At 37.9% G+C, this 19932-nt stretch overlaps 1 protein-coding gene across 2 annotated transcripts in view; it reads right to left on the minus strand.

Moving 5' to 3' along the window:
- Positions 1–299: 299 nt before the first annotated feature.
- RNF169 (ring finger protein 169) overlaps positions 300–19932 on the minus strand; it is a 104786-nt gene continuing 85153 nt past the window's right edge. Inside the window, exons 5-7 of one of the 2 annotated variants that reach the window (XM_056794978.1) lie at positions 18966–19103; positions 6743–6842; positions 300–4833 (exon numbers count right to left, since the gene is read on the minus strand). In XM_056794978.1, the coding sequence (XP_056650956.1) occupies positions 3625–4833; positions 6743–6842; positions 18966–19103 (1447 nt within the window). In that variant the 3' untranslated portion in view covers positions 300–3624. The remainder of the gene's footprint in view (positions 4834–6742; positions 6843–18965; positions 19104–19932) is intronic. The other variant, XM_007490981.3, reaches the window with a different exon arrangement.

The raw sequence follows: 19932 nt of genomic DNA on the forward strand, positions 1-19932 counted from the left end.
TGACAGGTCTGGGGTTGTATTTCAATCACTTATCTGAGGCTCTACTCTGTGGGGGGCTGGTCTTGCACTACTTGCCATGTTCCTCTGTAGACTCTAGTTATCAGATGACAGACCCCACATGGTTTTGTGTGCTTATATAGTTGTGTTTACCTGAATTCTCTGCAGTTGCCATCTTCCTGCTCCATTTTTGGAAGCCAATCAACCTGTTAATGAAGCTTAGGTAATACCTGTACTCATCTGAAGACAAATTCCATTCTTTACTAAGAAAAGAGCTTACAAAACCAAGAAAATTGTCCAAATAAAATCAAAGCAAATATTTATTGCGCACCTACTATGTGCAAAGCGCCATATGATGTCCTTAACTGACTCATTCAGGATCACTCCTATGAAAGAATGCTTTCCCCTAAGATGATCCACAAACCCTCTGGTCACAAATACATTCAAAAGCTGAAGAGTATAATCTTCAGTCATCACTTTGTCACCCAGGCAAAATGTTGGCTGTCTTAGTCATTGGGATTCAATTAGACAACAATTAAGCAGCTATAATCAAAGAGGGCATCTTTTCTTAAAGTCCAATTAACATATGTCTGGAGATGGCATTATCAGGAATGCTTCTTCTCAGGGTCTGAGGAAAATCAAGCTGCTTCTCAAAGGTCTGTTTGCCTGGCTTAGGGAAAAGAAAAAAATGGAGGGATCACAGAACAAGCCAGTGACAGAACACATAATTGCCTGATTCAGTGACAGCCCAACAGGGCCCTAAATGACTTCTTCCAACATATACAATCAACAGGTCATGGGCACTCTCCCCAAGTATCTTCCCAGCTTTGGCCAGTGAGGCACCTTTTGCAAGTCTCACATTTTCTGGACTTCTAATCAAAACCATTCCTTAACCCCCAATCAGGAGTAGAGTTATTGGAAGAGAGAAACTTGCATGATGAGTTGAACTCTGCTTATCTGTGAAAAACAGATTCTTGTTGAAGTGTACTTTTTTCATTTCTGGTTCACAAAGTTCCCCATCTTCTGTTTTGTTTGCTTTTCATTTTCTTAAAAGAGAGTTCGGGCCAGCAACTCAATTTTGAAGTAAATTCACAATAAACCAGTCAAGTGAATGAGGGGCAAGTTTCAGAAAGGAAACAGTTCAAGCTTCAGCTTCCAAGGAATTGTTTTAAAAGGTAGAGAGCAATGTAAAATACAGACAATACAGACAGGGTCTCTGGTTGTTGTATTCTTCCCAGATTCTCCCCTCCGTAAAGGGAATATAATCTGCTCAAGTGCAATCACTCTACTTCCATGTGGGGAACTCTCCTCAGCAGTTTGTTTCCCAAACCATTCTAAGTACCAGACTGGGAGACCACACCAGGGCCCGAGGCATTGGCTTAACAGGAAATACTTTGCTCGCTATTGCCAAAACTATCATCTGTTGTCATTGCTATGAGATTTCTCAAAATGAAAGTGTCAATTCAAGGAAATATTGAAAATATATAGCTTTATCTATTAAAAATATTCTTTTTATCTTTTTAGTTTTTTTCTCCTTTTTTTAAACAAAAGTGAGTCCCAACTGAAAAATGTTTTCAGATTCTTGGAGATATAGTGATAAAACGGAAAAATATGTGTGTCTTTGCTGCTACCAACAGAGTTAACCTTCCATTAATACTTACAAATGGCAGAGTGGAAGTATACTAATGGCAGTAACTGATGGCTTTTTCTAAATATATGTATGTATTTGGGGTGGGGGATAAGGAAAAGATAGAAGGGCCAACTTTTCTGTCCTTTCTAGACCACTTCCAATTATTTCAACATGGACATTGTGACTCAAGTATTCTTTAAAAAGGCAACACATCACCAGTAAGAAGTTGGACCTAGATCATACAAAGCATGACCATAAAGTAATAAAACTGATTTTTTTAAAAACTACTCTACTAGAATTTAGTCATCCAAATAATAATGTCCTTCAATCTAGACCCTTTGGAAGACTATACATTTATTCCAATGAGATTGCTACAACTCTTGAGGCCTTTAGAGCTGATTTTCAAGCCATTCAAAAGCATCATTCTCATTCCTTCCTAGTAATACTTCATATAACCTGAACATGTGATTATTCAACTTGACCACTACCTTATTTATCAGATTTGGCTGCTTGTAACCTTTAACTCTAACCAAAGATCAAATCTACCTCAAAGAATGAAGATATGGCAACCATGAGAACAGAGAGAGAGAGAAAAAAAATCTGCTATAGATTCTGAAGGCAATTTCCAAAAAGAATTCCAGAAAATACTGAACACCACCAGTAACCCAAGGGAGCTATTTTGATGAAGATAAAGACTTGTCTGGACATATATTAATTTATAAACATCAGGTGCGTTACTTAAAAGTCACACTTTGTATGTATATAGGGAAAAACAAAGAAATGACCTGAAAGTAAACACCAATCTTTAAGCTAGGGTGAGTCTTGAAGGGGAAAAGCACCAGCTACTATGACAGAAAAGATGTAGTACAGAGCTTCAGAGAAAAATGAACCCCTAAAGAGTCACAGATATCAGAATTCTTGGTTACAACTTCATTGCAACAGTGTACAATGGGTACTCAAATATCATTATCTGATTTTGACTGAGTAATCTTATTTGAAAGTCTAAGTTAAATCAACCTTGCAGAGAATCAAATGCCATGGTGTCACTGAGAATGGCTCTCATCTCACAGACAGGAAGAACTGTAAGTTGGGAAAGCTGTGAGGCTCTTCACTCTTAATGTTATGAATGATTCTTAACTAGCCTTTGCTGCTCCCTTGATTACTCTGAAATTACAAGCTGTATGTGTAACGGGACTACAAATTCATTTTTTCCAGTCCTACATGATTATAAGGTCCTTGAGGGATTTGGATCATCTATCTAAACTCTGCATCTTCCCTAGCCAAAAGACTGTGTTCTATATATAGTAGTGCTTAAAAAAATGTTTGCTATTGGTATTTTATAATTAGTTAGAGCCAACACAATTAGAAAGACATACATTTTGGGATGGGGAAGGGAAGGAGATCTAGGAAGGAAGGAAATTTCAAATTATGAATTTTAGGGTCAAAGAAGAATAAATTATCAATTAACTGCTCAGAACAATATTCATCCTATCTGCAAGGCTGATTTAAACAAAGCCAGGATGAAAGATAAAAGAGGTCAGGTATTCTAGTCTACAATTCTGATAAAGCTAGTCCATTGTGTGTGTGTGTGTGTGTGTGTGTGTGTGTGTGTGTGTGTGTGTGTTTGGGTGTATGTGTGTGTAGCTGGGGGTGGTAGAGGGAGGGGGCAGGGTGTGGAGAGGGGGAGGAGGAATTGCAAACTCTGGCCACAAGCTCCTGAAAATGGCCAGCCCAAGGCTCAGGCCAACCTGGCCCTGCCAGCTTTGGCCCCAAACACTCTCCAGACTGTTTGCAGTACGGAGGGCTTCCTACTTGAAAGGACTTGATCATGGAAGAGGGGCAGGGATAAGGGATCCCTTGGACAGTGAGTATAAGGCCCAGGCTCAGATCCATAATTAAAAAGTGTCCTCATTATTCAATCTAACTGAAAAGTGGACTGGAGGATCTCTGATCGAATCTACTGGCCTCTAGGGAAAAGGCAACATCATTCCTAAGTGCTACTTGGCACCAGTAGTGCTGTTGGAACGTAGGAGATATTGGTCAGTACCTCCTTTTCGCCTGCTCACTATCCTACTCTCATTGTCAAACATGTGCTGGAGCTGAAGGGCCAGCTGCCGATCTTCCTCTTCCTGCTGAAGCTTCTGCTCCATCTCTTGAAACACTGGGTCCCCGGGGGTCAGGCCCACCTCCCCTACATTTTGTCTTAGTTTCTTAAAGGAGCCATTTTGCTCTAAGTGCTTGGTCTTACAGTGCCTTTTCCGGCCACGGCGTAAGGGAGGAAGTGGCGCATCACTGATAGTTTCTACCATGTCACAGTTGCCATTAGGCAACTCAAAATGATTCAGTGTCTTCAGCTGCTTTTTTGTGGTTTTGAGAACCACACCAAGTGTGTTGTTCTCAGGCAGTGCTGGATTAATAGCCATAATTTTCCTTGTCGTGAATTTCACATCAGTGCTTATCCATGATTTGTCTAGATCAGAGTCTGTGCTTGTCTCAGATCCCTCAAACCCCTGACTATCCAAAATGGCTCCATTTGCTCTCCCTTTGGATTCCAAGGAATAGTCAGTTTCCAACAGGATTTTGGCACTGCTCTTCCTACCAATTCTCCTTTCTACCTTTGCTTGACTAACCGAGGGAAAATAATCAGGCTCTGGGATGATAAGTGTAGGATGATCTGAGCTTACTTGCTCACTGAAGAGTCTCACATGTAAAGCCAGCCCTGGCTGCTCTTTGCTGGAATGGACAACTTCAGGAATTAGGAAGTCTTCCCCTGTTTCAGAAGGCATGGAAGTGAGGGTAGCTTTTGAAAGGGTCTTTTTGATCTGTCTTTCCTGGAAGATCTGTTCCCACTTCTTAAGGATCCGTGGACTAGCTTCATAAGAGGTCTGCTTCTGTAAGGTTCTGGTCAAATTCCTGGGTGTTGATTTTATGATCAATGGGCTGAGTACTCTGCCATCAGGGAGTCTCTTAGGAGGGGTACATGGTGAGCAGACAATGGGCTTGAAATGATTCAGTTCTTCTGAGATGCTATCATTACTTTCAGGACTAATAGATCGCTCTGGCTTATGCAAGGAGGACAGAGATGAGAGAGAGCTGAATGGTAGTCGTTTTTCCACAGTCAAATCAGGGGCTGAGAAGCAGCGGTTGTTTTGGGTTGACAAGAGAACACCAACAATGGGGTTGGAGGCTGGAGTCACTGCTGTGACCTGGAATTAAGATGAGAAGATTTTTTTAAATTCATGTTTGTGACCTGAAAAAGTATCTGTAGTTAAAAATCTAATCATGACTCCTTGGGCAATCTGGTATAGTCTACAGACCCCTTCTCCATATGACTGTTTAAATGTATTAAAATGAGTAAAATAAAATACATAGGATTGCAAAGGAAATTAATTCTACTGAATTATCACTGGCTTTTTTATTTATACCAAAACATATCTTAGGGAATTCTGAAGCCTATTTATTCCAGTTGCTTGATCAATAAGTTGTAGCATATATCTTCCTCTCTATGGGTCCTAGGGAATTCACATCATCCTAGAGGGCACGAGGGTCAGATGTCATTCAATAACTGTTGTGGCTCCAAGAAGTTCAATTAAACTGGAACCTAGTACTAGTTGTTGGGCATCAATTGTTGGGTTGTCACCTGCCCACTGTCTCCCTCTACTTCTGCTCCTTTTGTTCCTTCTGTGTGACCTCATTCCTTTCTCTCTCTTCCTGCTTCTTCCATCTATGTTCTTTCTTATATTCCTCCTTTTTATGGTTACTACACTTGACCTGTTTACTTGTCTCTCAGACTGCTCCCCTAATTGCCCATTCCTCTAAGTTCTCTCTATGCTGCCTTCCTATAAATTCTCTTCATTCTCTTCCTCCCTAGTCCCTAGTACAGACTCTTCCTTTCCTACTCTGGCCTTAGCTCAGCTTTCTCCCATTCCATTAAGACTGGCCTCTAGTGAACTCAACTAGTTTATGTACAAGACCTTGTCTATCTATGGTGCTTATTATCAGTGTGATCTTGAGCAAGTCACTTAATCTCCAAGTTCTTTCTTTCATACACTGAGAGAGTTTAGATAATCACTCTGGTTTTATACCAAATTCTATGCATTTGGGCTCATACATATATTTAGGGAGTCCAAGTCATCTAGTCCACCCCTACACTTTACCAATGATGAAACTGTTGCACATGTAGTATGCATCGGATGCAGGATTTGAGCCCAGACCCTCTGACTCCAGCATCTTGTACCACACAGTTCCAGTCCTGAATACCTTAGTCAGCCCCCAACTTTGACCTTCAATGGCCACTTCAGAATTTGGCAGATTAAGTAGAACTAGCACTAAGAAGTCAAGTAGACCTTTCTCATTTGCAAGTCTAGATTAGAAGGGGATTTCTTGACCAGAGGTTAGACTCTTTAAAGAATCCTAGGAATGTTTTAAGAAGACTGTGGAAGATGAACTATAAGAAACTGTAGGAAAAACAGTGATGATGAAAGATTCTGAACTGGAGAGATAATGATCTGCTCTCCTCTCTATCTGATGCCTTCCTTTTCATCCTTTAAGATTACTAATGTTAATAACAGAACCACAGAACTCTAAAGTCTGTGTGGTGGAAGGTTAAATGGAAGATGGAGACTCCAAAGTTAAGGAAGTTTTGAGATGAAAACATCAAAGAAGTCCTGGTTTAAGAAGGCATACCCTCTTAACAATTATAACATATGTGGGTAAACAGAGAAGAAAATCGAAAATGTATATTTAGTGGAACTGGGAGGTGAGGAATAAATTTACATTTAACAATGTTGCTTTTTTTCTAGAGAACAACAGATTTGACCAGATTCTTGAGTCATATTTTTCAGTTGGTTTAAATGAAGACAACACTTCTGAGCTCAAGTTTTAACAAATGCTTATCAACTAGTCCTAATTCTACCTACATATAAGTATAGACATTAGATTCACTGTTTTTTCCTCAACTGACTTTTTGGACTCCCCATTAAAGCTCACATGCCCAAGATATATTCTTTTTTGAAAGAAAACAAAACAGTAACAAAATCTAGAAGTGACCTGTGTTTAAAAAAAGAATGTGATAGGACAGGAAGGTGGATTCCCTGAGGCCTCTTACAGTAGTACCTTTGCTTTATTGGTGGGAACTGATCGAATTCTGCTTTTTGCTCTGTCCTGGGCTGTGTCATTACAACTCTGGCTTCTCTCCACTCTGGAATTCAGGTTTCTGAAGGGGAAAAAAAGAAGTAGCATAACTAAAAATAGTATATACAACTGTTAATACACTAGGGAAGTCAGGGGAGTTAGAATATGTTCCAAAAGGAGATTAACAGTGGTGGGAAGGGTAATAGACTAGAAGTTAGTAAAAAAGTTCTAGTCCCACTTCTCTGACCTTGGACAGGACCACTTTTGGTGTTTGGTTTCCTTGTCTATAAAATAGACATCACTTGAAGTTTCAAGTGGATAGAGGCCCTCTCTAGCTCTTTTAAACTATCAACCAATGAAGACTGAACTCTATAGTTAGGATGAAATTATTTGCAACACACTCTGGATACCCATGGAAAATAGGTGCAATTATATCTTCTTCAATTAGCATTATAAGATCAAATGCCAAAGGATGAAGAGGTCTAAAAAAATCCTGATTCAAACTCTTCCCCTCCAAACTGAATCAGATGATCTAAAATGGCTGAATGACTGTGTAGTCTGGATTTGAGAATTTCTAGGGGCACAGATTCCACTACTCCATTACTAATCCTGTTCAGAATTTTATCTTCTTTATAGGCCAGAAGTTTTTGATATGCAATTGAAATTTCAAAGGCAATTTGAATTACTGTTTTAATGACATCTGAGCATTTCCAGGTTGGTAGAAAAAAATTCAGTGTTGTCCCTCTCCTGATGAGATTTACAGTTTATTAGAGACCTTACCCTCTGATTTAAGCCTACTGCTCTCAAATCTCTGGAGGAATAAAATATAATCTACCTGTACAAAAAGATCTGTGATAATCCCAACCAAAGGTTTTTAAAGTGGTAAAACATCTACAATCATCAAAAAAGGTTGTTATTGGTGGCCCATTGGCTCCCACAGGTCTGATATGTCCAGTTAAAAACAAATCCAGGGTTTAATCTACTAGTCCTCATTGGAAGATAAGGGTTTTATTCTCTTTATCTCCAACCAATATGGATAGCATGGCACACTGGATAAAGAGCTGATCTTTTAAGCCTAGACAACCTGGGTTCCAGGCCTTTTTTGACACATATTGGTTATATGACCCTGAACAAGTTTTTTAACTCTCAGCATTCTAAGCAACTCTCTAAGACTCTAAGTTGCAGAGAAGGTACCAGCCTACCCTGGCAAAGTCATTCCCACTCTCCACCTTATCTTTAATTTCTTCATATATACTAGCCTATTGCTTATAAACAATGCCCATACCATCTCTATGCTAACAATTTCTCAAATTTATCTATCCTGCTCCAACCTCTCTGCTCATTTCCAATCTTGAACCAAATAGACATCTTAGACTCAACATGTCTAAAACTGAACTCATTAGCTTTTATAAACTCTTCCCTTTCTTAACATCCTTGTTACTGGAAAGGGGACACTGCCATCCTCCCAGAGCCTCAGGTTCACAACCAAGGAGTTACCTAGAATTGCTATCTCTCATTACCAACCCACCACCCATATCAAGCTATTGCCAAGGTCTGTTTTCATCTTTGCAACATCTCATGAATACTCCTTTTGTCCTGGGATATTGCTAACATTCTGGTGTTAATACTCATATTATATCTGGACTATTGCCTAGTGGGTCTGCCTGCCTCAAATTTCTCCTTCACTCTAATCCATTTAGATACTAGAGTGATTGTCCTAAAATACAGCTTGGATCATTTCATCCCTCACTCCTCCACATATATACATATATTCCGGGGTGAGGGGTGGGGGGTGTGGCAAACAGAGAGAGAGAGACAGAGAGACAGACAGACAGACAAAAGACAGAGACAGAGAGAAAAAAATGCCAATGATGAGGAAAAATGTTTGAGACAAGGGGACAGTCAGTGAAAATGCCTAGAGTCAAGAGACAGAGGGCCTACTGAGAGGAACCATAAGGAAGTTAGGCATTCAATTGAAGAGTATGGGGTGATAACGTGTAAAAAGAATGGAAAGGTAGAAAAGGTCAAGTTATGAAGGTATCTGAATACCAAATAGATGGTCTATTTGACCCTGGAGGTAAAAGGAAGTCATTGGTATTTACTGAATGGTGAAGGTATGGAGTAATATGGTCAAACCTACACTAATTTAGGAAGATTGATCTGACAGTTGAATGGAAAATCATTGGATTAAGTGGGACTTAAGGCAGAGAAACCAGCCAGCAGGCAATTGCAATTGTCCAGACTTGAGCTGATAAAGCCTTCTTTATTGCCTTTGCAGTGGTGGAGGTAGGCAGCATTTACAAAAAAATATTATCAAAGAAAAATGACAAGACTTGACAACTGATCGGGGGTGAGAGGAGGAATTGAGGATGGTGCCTAGGTTGTAAGCCTAGGTAACTGGGGGATAGTGTTGTGAAGAAAACACTGTAAATCTCAAAATCCTACAGATATGGGTCTTTTATTACTGTAATCTGCATTAGTGAAGGGCATACTCACAGTGCTGTTGTAAAAAAAGTACTTTTTAAGTTTACTGCGTTATAGAAATGACTTGTTCTTCTATAGGTATCTCTTGGTGCTTAGCATGATGCTTTAAATAATCAATTCTTGGCTAACATGACAGCAAATGAAAGTAATGAATGCTGGAGGGGATGTGGCAAAGTAAGGACATTAATTCATTGCTGGTGGAGTTGTGAACTGATCCAACCATTCTGGAGGGCAATTTGGAACTATGCCCAAAGGGCGACAAAAGAATGTCTACCCTTTGATCCAGCCATAGCACTGCTGGGTCTGTACCCCAAAGAGATAATGGACAAAAAGACTTGTACAAAAATATTCATAGCTGTGCTCTTTGTGGTGGCCAAAAATTGCAAAACGAGGGGATGCCCATCAATTGGGGAATGGCTAAGCAAATTGTGGTATATGTTGGTGATGGAATACTATTGTGCTAAAAGGAATAATAAAGTGGAGGAATTCCATGGAGACTGGAACAACCTCCAGGAAGTGATGCAGAGCAAAAGGGGCAGAACCAGGAGAACATTGTACACAGAAACTAATACACTTTGGTATAATCGAATGTAATGGACTTCTCCATTAGGGGCGGTGTAATGTCCCTGAACAATCTAGGAGAAAAAACACTATTCGTAAACAGAGGATAAACTGTGGGAGTAGAAACACCGAGGAAAAGCAACTGCCTGACTACAGCGGTTGAGGGGACATGACAGAGGAGAGACTCTAAATGAACACCCTAATGCAAATACCAACAACATGGCAATGGGTTCGAATCAAGAACACATGTGATACCCAGTGGGATCATGTGTCGGCTATGGGGGGTGGGGGGGAAGGAAAAGAAAATGATCTTTGTCTTTAACGAATAATGCTTGGAAATGATCAAATAAAATATTATAAAATAAATAAATAAATAAATAAATCTGCCCAGCACCCCCCAAAAAATAATAATAATCAATTCTTAAATATTACATGAGAGAAAGAAGAGGGAGAATATTCTTTCTTGGGAAACATTTACATTTTAACAGATGGACAATACTTTAACTTAGAGGGCAAATGTTCATAAAACAATATGGCAGTGTCATGTAGATGTGAAACTAAGATTCCTGGAAGCAGAGCAGAATCAAGTTTAGATTTATGCTATATAACTGATGTTTATGGTAGGCTATGGCAGAGACTGCAGAGATTGTATTGTTCTAATCAGTCACAGTCAAGACATACAGTAGAAAAAAGACCCCTAACTGGAGCCAAGATAGAATAATCCAGAACAGCTCCATGCCACCACTAGAATGCTCTCTGACCAAGATTAAAATATCACTACAAAACAAATACAGGAGTGAAAGAACCAATAAGGGGACAGAGTGAAACAACTTTCAAGAAAAGAAAAACCCAAAAGATAGGCAAAGAACATCTGGAGCACTGGGGTGAGAAGAGAGCAGAGCCATCAAGAGGCTGTAACAAGGAGGAAAGAGGAAGCCAAGAGCAAGCCCCATGGCCCTACCCCACATTTGCTGTCTTAGGTTTGAAACCTAAGCCTACAACAACATCCAGATCCTGAGATCCTGCCTAGTCACATAGTGATACAAGTGAAGGTATACTCCTTGAAATTTCAAACCTGTAGAGAAGTCTGGAGTCCTAGCCCAGAATAGTCTGTGCTGAAGTGGGCTGACCCTAGTGGGCCCAGAGTGAACCCAGAAGTCCCAGTCAGGGCTTGGGATAAGGGCATAGTACACAGTTTGGGATGATTGATAGTACTAAGTACTGATCTTTTTGCCTAAAGCTCAGGAAGGAGCTCCAAGACAGGACAATCAAGGGTGTGCCTTATTGGATCAAGTACACAGTGAGACCAAAAACTTCAGCCTAAGCCTGGGGCTAGAATTTGATCAGCCCCTGACCTGGTCAAGTTCAGAGTGATATCAAAAGCTTACAGGTAAGCCTGAGGCAAGTCTTTAAGCTAACAGAAACTCCAGGATCAATTGAATGGGGGGGGGGGGGGGGGAAGGGTGGTAGAGGCTCTCTCAGAGCTCACAGTCCTCAAACCATTACATCATCCCTCCAAAAATGAGCAAACAACAACAAAAAAAGCACCTAACTCTAAGGAATTTTTATGAAGACAAAGAGCAAAGTACAGACACAGAAGGGGATAGTGAAAGCAAAGGAAACACACACAGTCTAAAAGAAAAATATGGATAGGAAACAAATTCTGGAAGCACTCAAAAAATGCTTCAAAAACCCATTAAGAGAAGCAGAGGAAAAATGGGAAAGAGGAATGAAAGTGATGCAAGGAGAAATGAAAGTGGTGGTAGAAGAAACAGGTCAATTGAAAAAGGAGAACCAAAAATTGACAGAGGGAAATTAGGCCTTAAAAATCAGATTTGACCATCCAGAAACTAATGCTTTCTTGAGAAACCAAGAAACAATAAAGCAGAATCAAAAGAATGAAAAATCAAGAGGAAAACAAGAAATATCTTATCAAGACATACAGTACACTAACCCCAACAAAGTGGTGTCATTCTGATCTTCTTTGAGTATGAAGGAGAATAATCACCATTTGAAAACCTCTGATAAGGGATAACCCATTACCCCGAGGGGTAAGGTGACATGAAAATAAATATATTCAAGACTCTCAAACTATTCCAGAGAACAACTGGGAACTATGTCCAAAGGGCTATAAAAAACTGTGCATATCTTTTGACCCAGCAATATGACTACTAAGTCTATATCCCAAAGACAAGCAAGAAAAGGGGAAAAGACTTCTTTATACAAAATCATAGCTCTTTATGTGTTGGAAAAGAATTAGAAATCAAGGAGAGTTAATTGAGCAAGTTGTGGTATACGATTGTGATGGAATACTACTGTGCTATAAGAAATAATGAAGAAGATGGTTTCTGAAAAACTTGTGAAAACTTACGTGAACTCATGCAAAGTGAAGTAAGTAGGATCAGGAGGCTACTGTACACGGGAACAGAGAATATTGTAAGGATGATCAACTGTGAAAGACTTTACTTTGATCAAGACAATGATCCAAAACAATTTCAAAAGGTCCATGATGAAAAATGCTATATTACCTCCAAAGAAAACTGATGAATTCTGAATGCAGATAGCATATTTTTATTTTCTTTATTTTTCTCCCTTTTTAAATGTTTTCTTTTGTAACATGGCTAATAAGGAAATTTATTTTGCATGATTTCATTTGCACTGCATGCTTTCTCAAAAAAAGGGGAGGGGAGAGAAAGATTTAGAACTCAAAAAAATTTTTAATTAATGTTAAATTTTTTTACATGAAATTGGAAATATGAGACAAAATAAATAAAAATAAAAATATAATGAAAAAATTCAGGACTCTGTAGACTGACACTTTCTATAACTTTATACTTGTATTACTTTTACTTCTTTTAAATGGATATGTAAAGTCTTGTATTTCTGGTCTGAGTAGCAAAGATGGCATTGTCCATGGTTATAGGATTAAATATTATTTTATTAAGTTATTTAATTAATTTAAAATATTTTTCCATGGTTACATGATTCATGTTCTTTCCCTCCCCTCCATCCAACCCTTTTCCATAGCCAAAAAGCAATTCCACTGGGTTTTACACGTGTCACTGATCAAGATCTATTCCTATATTATTAATATTTGCACCAGAGTGATCATTTTAGAGTCTATCCCCAATCATATCCCCATCAAACTATGTGATCAAGCAGTTGTTTTTTTTCTGTTTGTTTGTTACTGATGCACTTAAATGAATTGAATTGGTGATGAATGAAATGAATTGGAAATGAAAATGAAATGAATAATGTGGTAATTTAACACACTGGTATATGGTAAAGGAGATGATACTCTAGCATGGGGACTATAATCATCTCTTTTTTCTTTAGTTTACTCAGCCTATGAGTGTTCCTGGGCTTTAATTAGATAAATAATGATTTTTTTTTTAAAATTCATTGAACCATACTATTTGATATTGGTTTGGATGGCCTAGAAATACTCTCAAACACTGTAATATATAATCCACCATGTGAACAACTAAGAATTAAGAAAGAAGAAAAATAATTTGTAGATTTAAAATATGTCATTAGTTGTAAAAGGATGTTACTTTTAAGAATATTGTTGCTGCTGCTACTAATATTGATAACAGCTTCTATTTGTATATCTTACCTATGACAGAAATCATGAGAAAATATTCTTATTAAAAGATGAGGAAATTACAGCTCAGAGAAAATAGATAACACAGTCATTGTCATACAGTTAGTAAATATTGAAGTTTGAACCCATATCCTCTAAATGCAAGTCCAGTTTGCCAAGTTCTAACTGCCCTCAGAAATGGAAGCCGTACTAACAATTAAGCCTTAGTCTTCTCCAAAGTGATTGCATCTGAGAGAATCTCAAAAGCCAATTCACCCCCTACAAAGAATAAAGCCTAGAGTTTAGCTAGAGACAGGTAACTGCTATAACCACAAGTCAGAATCTGAAGAACACTGACAAAACTTGAGAACTTGGTCAGGTCTCTTAATCTTTTACTAGCTCTAGGTGTTCATTTAAAAAATAAGAAGGCTGGATTAAAGACTTAAGAGATGGAAGGGGCTTAATATTTAGTCCAATTTATTCTGATCCCAGTTCTCTCTTCTGACACTTTTAGGTCTCTTACAGCTCTATCAGAAGATGCTTTAATATCTCCTCATCTGATGATCGGTTCAAGAACAGGGCCTGTATTACAACTATATTTATAACCCCAGAATCCAGTATAGTTAGTAGGGCATAAGAAGCACTTGCTGAATTGATATCTATGTTGTAAGGTCCCTTTCAGCTCCAACATTCTAGTCTGTAAAAATGGAGACTTGAATTCAGGACTTCAATCCCCAGAAGTCCTTGCTCCACTTCCACAGAATGCTTTGTAATATCACTGAATTCTCACCTGGGCCGAGATCGAGATGGGGTATTTAACCTGATTGGAAAGGCTTCTGGGCCCCTCTCTTTTCTTTTTCCCGTTGCCGCTTCCAAGCAGACAAGTCTCTTTTCATAATATAGGTGGGTTGGTCTAGGCGTCACTGGGCCTAGACACGTGCTTTCTTATTCTCTATTTTCTTTAATCCGTAACCTTTAATAAACCTCTAAAAATATAACATTCCTTGCAGAGAGAAACTAATTTCTACCCTGCCTAAGCTTCCCCCTAAATTTTAACTATTACAATTCTAATATTCAAACTTTTGATTTCAGGTCAACTGACAGCCAAATCAAATGGTATCTATTTGATTTTTGCTATGGCTGAAGGGAAAATTGGGGGTCAGGGATGGTATGGACTCACCTTATTACTTAGGGGGAAGGTGATAACTTTTCTATGGAAACAAGAGATATGAATTAATGAATGCCCTACTTTCCTAAAATCCTCTAATCACTGAATTTTGCTTCCAAATAATGGGGCTCTAGGCCAGTTCTACAATTGGCAAGGCCCACTTGAGGAGCAATGTCATGGATAGGCTATAGCAGTGTCCATATAAAAAAGTTCCCAAGAAACAAAAAGAAACACTTATCCTTCTCTCAAATGCTGATCCTTAAAGCTTAGGGTAGACCTTGCCAGCCAGTCTAATTTCCATGTTAAACATGCAATAGCACAGTAGATATGACAAAAAATTAGGATTCTTTGAAAAATGTCTGGCTGAAATTTCCAGTCAGGATACTAAATGGTTTCAGGGATGCCTGGATAGGCTGAAAATACACCCAACCACAACAATGAGTCTGATTCACAATGAGAAGTAGGAGTGGCTGCTACAAACATACAACTGGGGCCGTGAACCATACTATTTGATATTGGTTTGGATGGCCTAGAAATGCTCTCAAACACTCTAATATATAATCTTAATAAACTTAATGCTCATAGCATACAACAAAGGGTTTTCACTGTGAACATTTTACATATAGATAAGAATATAATACACACAGGCTGCTATTGTCAAAACAAAAATCAGAAAGGAGATGTATATAAGCAGAAGTGCATTCTATAGAATTTCAGAGTTGGAAGGGACTTAAAAGAGAAACTTAAAAATCTATCCCTAAACTTTAATCAGTGAATAAATCCCTTCTATAGCATCAGTGACAAGTAGTTTTCTATTCTCTGCCTAAACATCTCCATTGACGGGACAATTATTATTTTGGGAGATTGCTTTAATACAATTTTTACTACAACCATAAGATTTAGATCTAGAAGAGACCAAGCTCATTTGAACCTTAGTTTAGAGAAGAAGACATTTAAGTTCAGAGAGGATGACTTTTCCAAGGTCAAACAGGTAATAAGTAGCAATGCTGGTATTCAAATCTACATTCTTTGCATCTAAACCCAGGGCTCTTTTCATGTGTCACATTTTCTCCTACTGTTAGCAGACTCTCTTATATTTAGCTGAAACCTGCCTCCTGGGACTTCTCCCCATTCTTAAATTCACCCTCTAGAATCAAACAGAGCATACCTGGTTACTTTTTCTCTTCAGATTCAGATCAAATCAAATACTTGAACATTGTGCTGCTAGCTGATTCTTTTCTAGGACACACCTTCATTTTTAGTCCTCTTCCTCCTTTAGCTTACTGGACACTTAAGAGTCCCTACAATCTAGCTCTATTTTCCCCCCTCTTTTTTAATTATTTTTTTAAAATCCTGAATTTCACAAGCACCAAATTAAAACAAGAATTTCCACTTACAAAGCAGACAAAGCAGAGCAGAGAGTTAATAAATAAACATTTATTAATTGCCTAACGTGCCAGGCACTATGCTACATAAGTGCTAGGGATGCAGAGGCTCCCTGAGGTCACAGAGCTCACAGTCTAATGGGGATGGGGGGAATAGGAAAAGGGAGTAAATATAAACAACTCTGAACCAGGAAGCTATAAGGCAGTGATGGAAAACCTTTTAGAGATGGAGTGCCACACCCTACCCCCCATCCTCTAGATCAAGTGCCATTCTGGTCCCCCACTAGAGACTGAGTGTCATGCCTCACCCCATCCCCCTTACCCTATACAAGGGAGGGAAGAAGTGCTCCCATTGGGTTGCTGGGCAGAGGGGCAGATGATATGACGAAATGTCCTCAGGGATAGTGGAGAGGGGAAAGGGATAAACTCTGCCCAAGTCCCTCTGCTTTTCTAGTAAGAACTCTGACAGTTGGGGGGATAGCCCATGTGCCCACAGAGAGCACTCCTGCATGCCATCTTTGGCACCTGTGCCATAGGTTCACCATCACTGCTGTAAGGAACTAATCAACAGAAGGAAGGCACAAGAGGTAAAAGGAACTGAAATAGATTCTTGTAGAAGAAGTTGGTACCTTAGCAAGGACTTCAAGGAAGCCATAGGGAGAAGATGAGGAAGGAAAGGATTCCAGGCATGGGGGACAGTCAGGGAAAATGCCTAGAACAGGGAGATGGAAGATCTTTTGAGAAGATAATTAGGAGGCTACAAGAAACCACAAATCTGTATCACATATAGCTTTCTTTTCCTGTACAATACATAACAAATTTAATGTTATTTTCAAAAATGTCCTGATCATCTATCTTTCCCTCTGAGCTTCTGATTCTTCATTTCTCATTTTTAGAATTACATTGAAATCTTTCTCTTCTTATTTTTTATGACAATAGTATTGTTAACCCCGTTCTCTGCCCTCCAACTCCCTCCCTCAAACTGGAGGAGGGAAGGATTAAAAAGATTTATGGTGAAGAAAAAGAAATTCCAACATTGACTACATTGAAAAAAGTATATCTCATTCTATATTTTAATTCTATCTGTCAGGAGGTAGGTAAAACATGCTTCATTACTGTTTTTCTGAACCATTCCTCTGATCAAATTATCAAATAATTAGAAAGTATTTAACTTCAGTGTTCTGATTGTATGAATTTTTCTAGTTCTGCTCACTTAACTTTCTTTACTTAAATCACTTCAGACAAACCTTCCCAAGTTTCTCTGAAATCATTCTTCATCATATTTTATACTGCAATAATGTTACATTACATTTACTATTTATAAATATTTATATTTGACTGCCTATTTATGTCCTTTGATCATTTACCAGCTGGGTAATGGCTTTTGTTTTTATGTAGCTGAATCAAGTTCTTTATATTTCCTGAATATAAGGGCTAAATCAGAAAAACTTGTTGATCCCTGCCCCCTCAACCAAAAAGCTTCATATTATCTTATGTGATTCTCTTTACCTCTTAACTGTCATGAATTTTTCATCCATTTATACTTGCAAAAGGCATTTCCTTCCCTGCTTCCCTAATTTGATTTCTGATATAATCTTTTATATCTAAGTCATATAACTATTTGGAGCTTGTCTTGGAAAACTTGAGATACTGATCTAAACCTAATTTCTGTCAGACTGCTTTCCAGTTTTCCCTGAAATTTTTGGCATATATACTGAGCTCTTATCCCAGTACTTGGGTCTTTGGGTTTATGGAACACTATGCTACTATGTTTGTTTGCTTCTGACCAATTTTAATTTTACTAATTCGTTGAGTTGACCAACTTTTTCTATTATTTAAGTGTCAAATAGTTCTGACAACTGCTTTGGAGTATAGTTTGAGATATGGTACAAGTAGGCCCCTTTCTCACCTTTTTTCATTATTTATCTTGAGATTCTTGATTCCTCCAGATGAATCTTAACTACTTTCCCCCTAATTCTCTGAAGTAATTCTTTGCTAGTTTGAGCAGTATTACATTAAGAAAATTGATTCAAATAATAATGTCATCTTTATTATATTGACCTCTGTTATCCATTAAGCAATGAATATTTTCTCAATTATTTAGGTGTGAAATTTCACCAAGTATTCCTCCAACATGATCATAATTTATATTTTTAATATGTTGTTTTTGTTGTGCTAACATTTTATTAACTGTTTTTGTATCAATAGTCATTAGGTAGATTGACTCAGTTTTCTTTTTCTGATTTGTCTCTCCTTAGGATTTCTTCTTTTCCTATTTTTTCAAAGCTTATATGAAATAGGAAATAATTTTTCTTTGAATATTTGATAAAATTCACCTAAGTCCATCTATTCTTGGACTTTTTTTCTTCAGGAGTTAATTTACTATTTCTTCAAGGCATTTTTCTGAAATTGGTTAATTTTAATTCTCCAACTTTTGTTCTATTAACCTGAGTATTTTATATATTTTAAAAATATTTGCATATTTCATTGAAGTTATCCATTTTGTTGGAATAAAATTGAGCATAAGAATTTGATAATTTAGTTTGTCTTTATCTGTTGTGAATTTTTTTCATTTTCTGATACTAGCAAATTCTTTTTCCTCTTTAAAAATCAGATTAAAATGCAGTTTATCTTATTAGAGTTTTTTTAATGTAGTTTTAGTTATTAACTTAATTTCTTTTTCCTTTTGGTTTCGCTAATATCTTCTATGATTAATTTCTTCAAAGGCTTTTTAATGAATATAATTTTTACTGCATTATGGACAATAAAGGATGCCAATCAATAAAAATTTATGAAGTATCTAATTACATACCAGGTCTTATGCTAAGCACTGGAGATACAAAAAAAGGTAAAAAGACAATTCCTGCCACCAAGGAACTCACATTCTAGTAGATAAGACAAGCAAACAAATATGTACAAACAAGCTGTATACAGGTTAAATAGGAAATAAATAGGAAAAGCACTGGAATAAAGATGAGTTAAGAAAGGCTTGTGGGAGAAAATGGAACTTTAGTTGGAACTTACAGGAAGCCAGGGGAAACCAATGAGTAGAAATGAGGGGAGAGAGGATTCCAGCCATATGAGACAACCAGGGAAAATTCCCTGAGCCAAGAGATGCTTATGGAACAGCAAAGAAGGCCATACCACTGGACTGAGGAGCACCTTGTGGGAAATAAAGTGTAAGAAGATTAGAAAGGTGTGAGATTTAAAATGGTTGAGGTCTTAAACTGTAGTGATTAAAATAGTGGAAGATATAAATTGTGATAGATATAAGAGAGGGTGAGTAAATTTGACCGCAGAAATATGTTTCACTACAGTGTCTTGGGTTTTAAAATCAAATATAAGGTGGTCGCCAGGGAAATATTCCCAATTATTCAAATACCCAAGTCATTTGGGTTTTATAGAGATTTTAATTAACAATACAATGAGTAATCAAAGAAGGAGAGAGAGAGTAAGAAAAGAATCAGTTTTTTAACACTCACCACAAGGTCTGACTAAACAAGGATTTCTAATGACACCAGGCCAGCAGCATCTCAGCTGCTTTCACCAGCTCCCTCCTCCATCTGAATGTTTCAGAATCAGTCTCCTCAGAATGAGTCTCTCCAATCTGAATGTTTCAGAATGACCTCTAGCTCTTCCCTGAGCTCTTATTTTTAAGGGCAAAATCTTCTCTGCCACCTTCCCTAAGTCCTTGCATCTACCAATCACTGTAGATGTTAGATGTTTCTAAAGGACCACCCATTCTTTGTCCACACCTAAGAAGGTGTGGATTTTTGAGTAATTCACACCAGGAAAGCTCTGAGTAAGTTTTCCAGTTCTTTGTTCCTTGTAAATTCACAAGTTGCTTGACCTTTATAGGTACTTAGCTTAAGAAAAGTATGGGTTTAAGTACTTTTCATTGTTCAGAAAAGTTTACAACTTTATCTTCCCCTAGGGCAGACCCAAGTAGGTAAAGTAGAATTCTCACATTCCTGCTTTAAGTAGAGTTCAC

The sequence above is a fragment of the Monodelphis domestica genome, chromosome 4 (assembly GCF_027887165.1).
Source record: "Monodelphis domestica isolate mMonDom1 chromosome 4, mMonDom1.pri, whole genome shotgun sequence".
NCBI classification, from domain to species: domain Eukaryota; kingdom Metazoa; phylum Chordata; class Mammalia; order Didelphimorphia; family Didelphidae; genus Monodelphis; species Monodelphis domestica.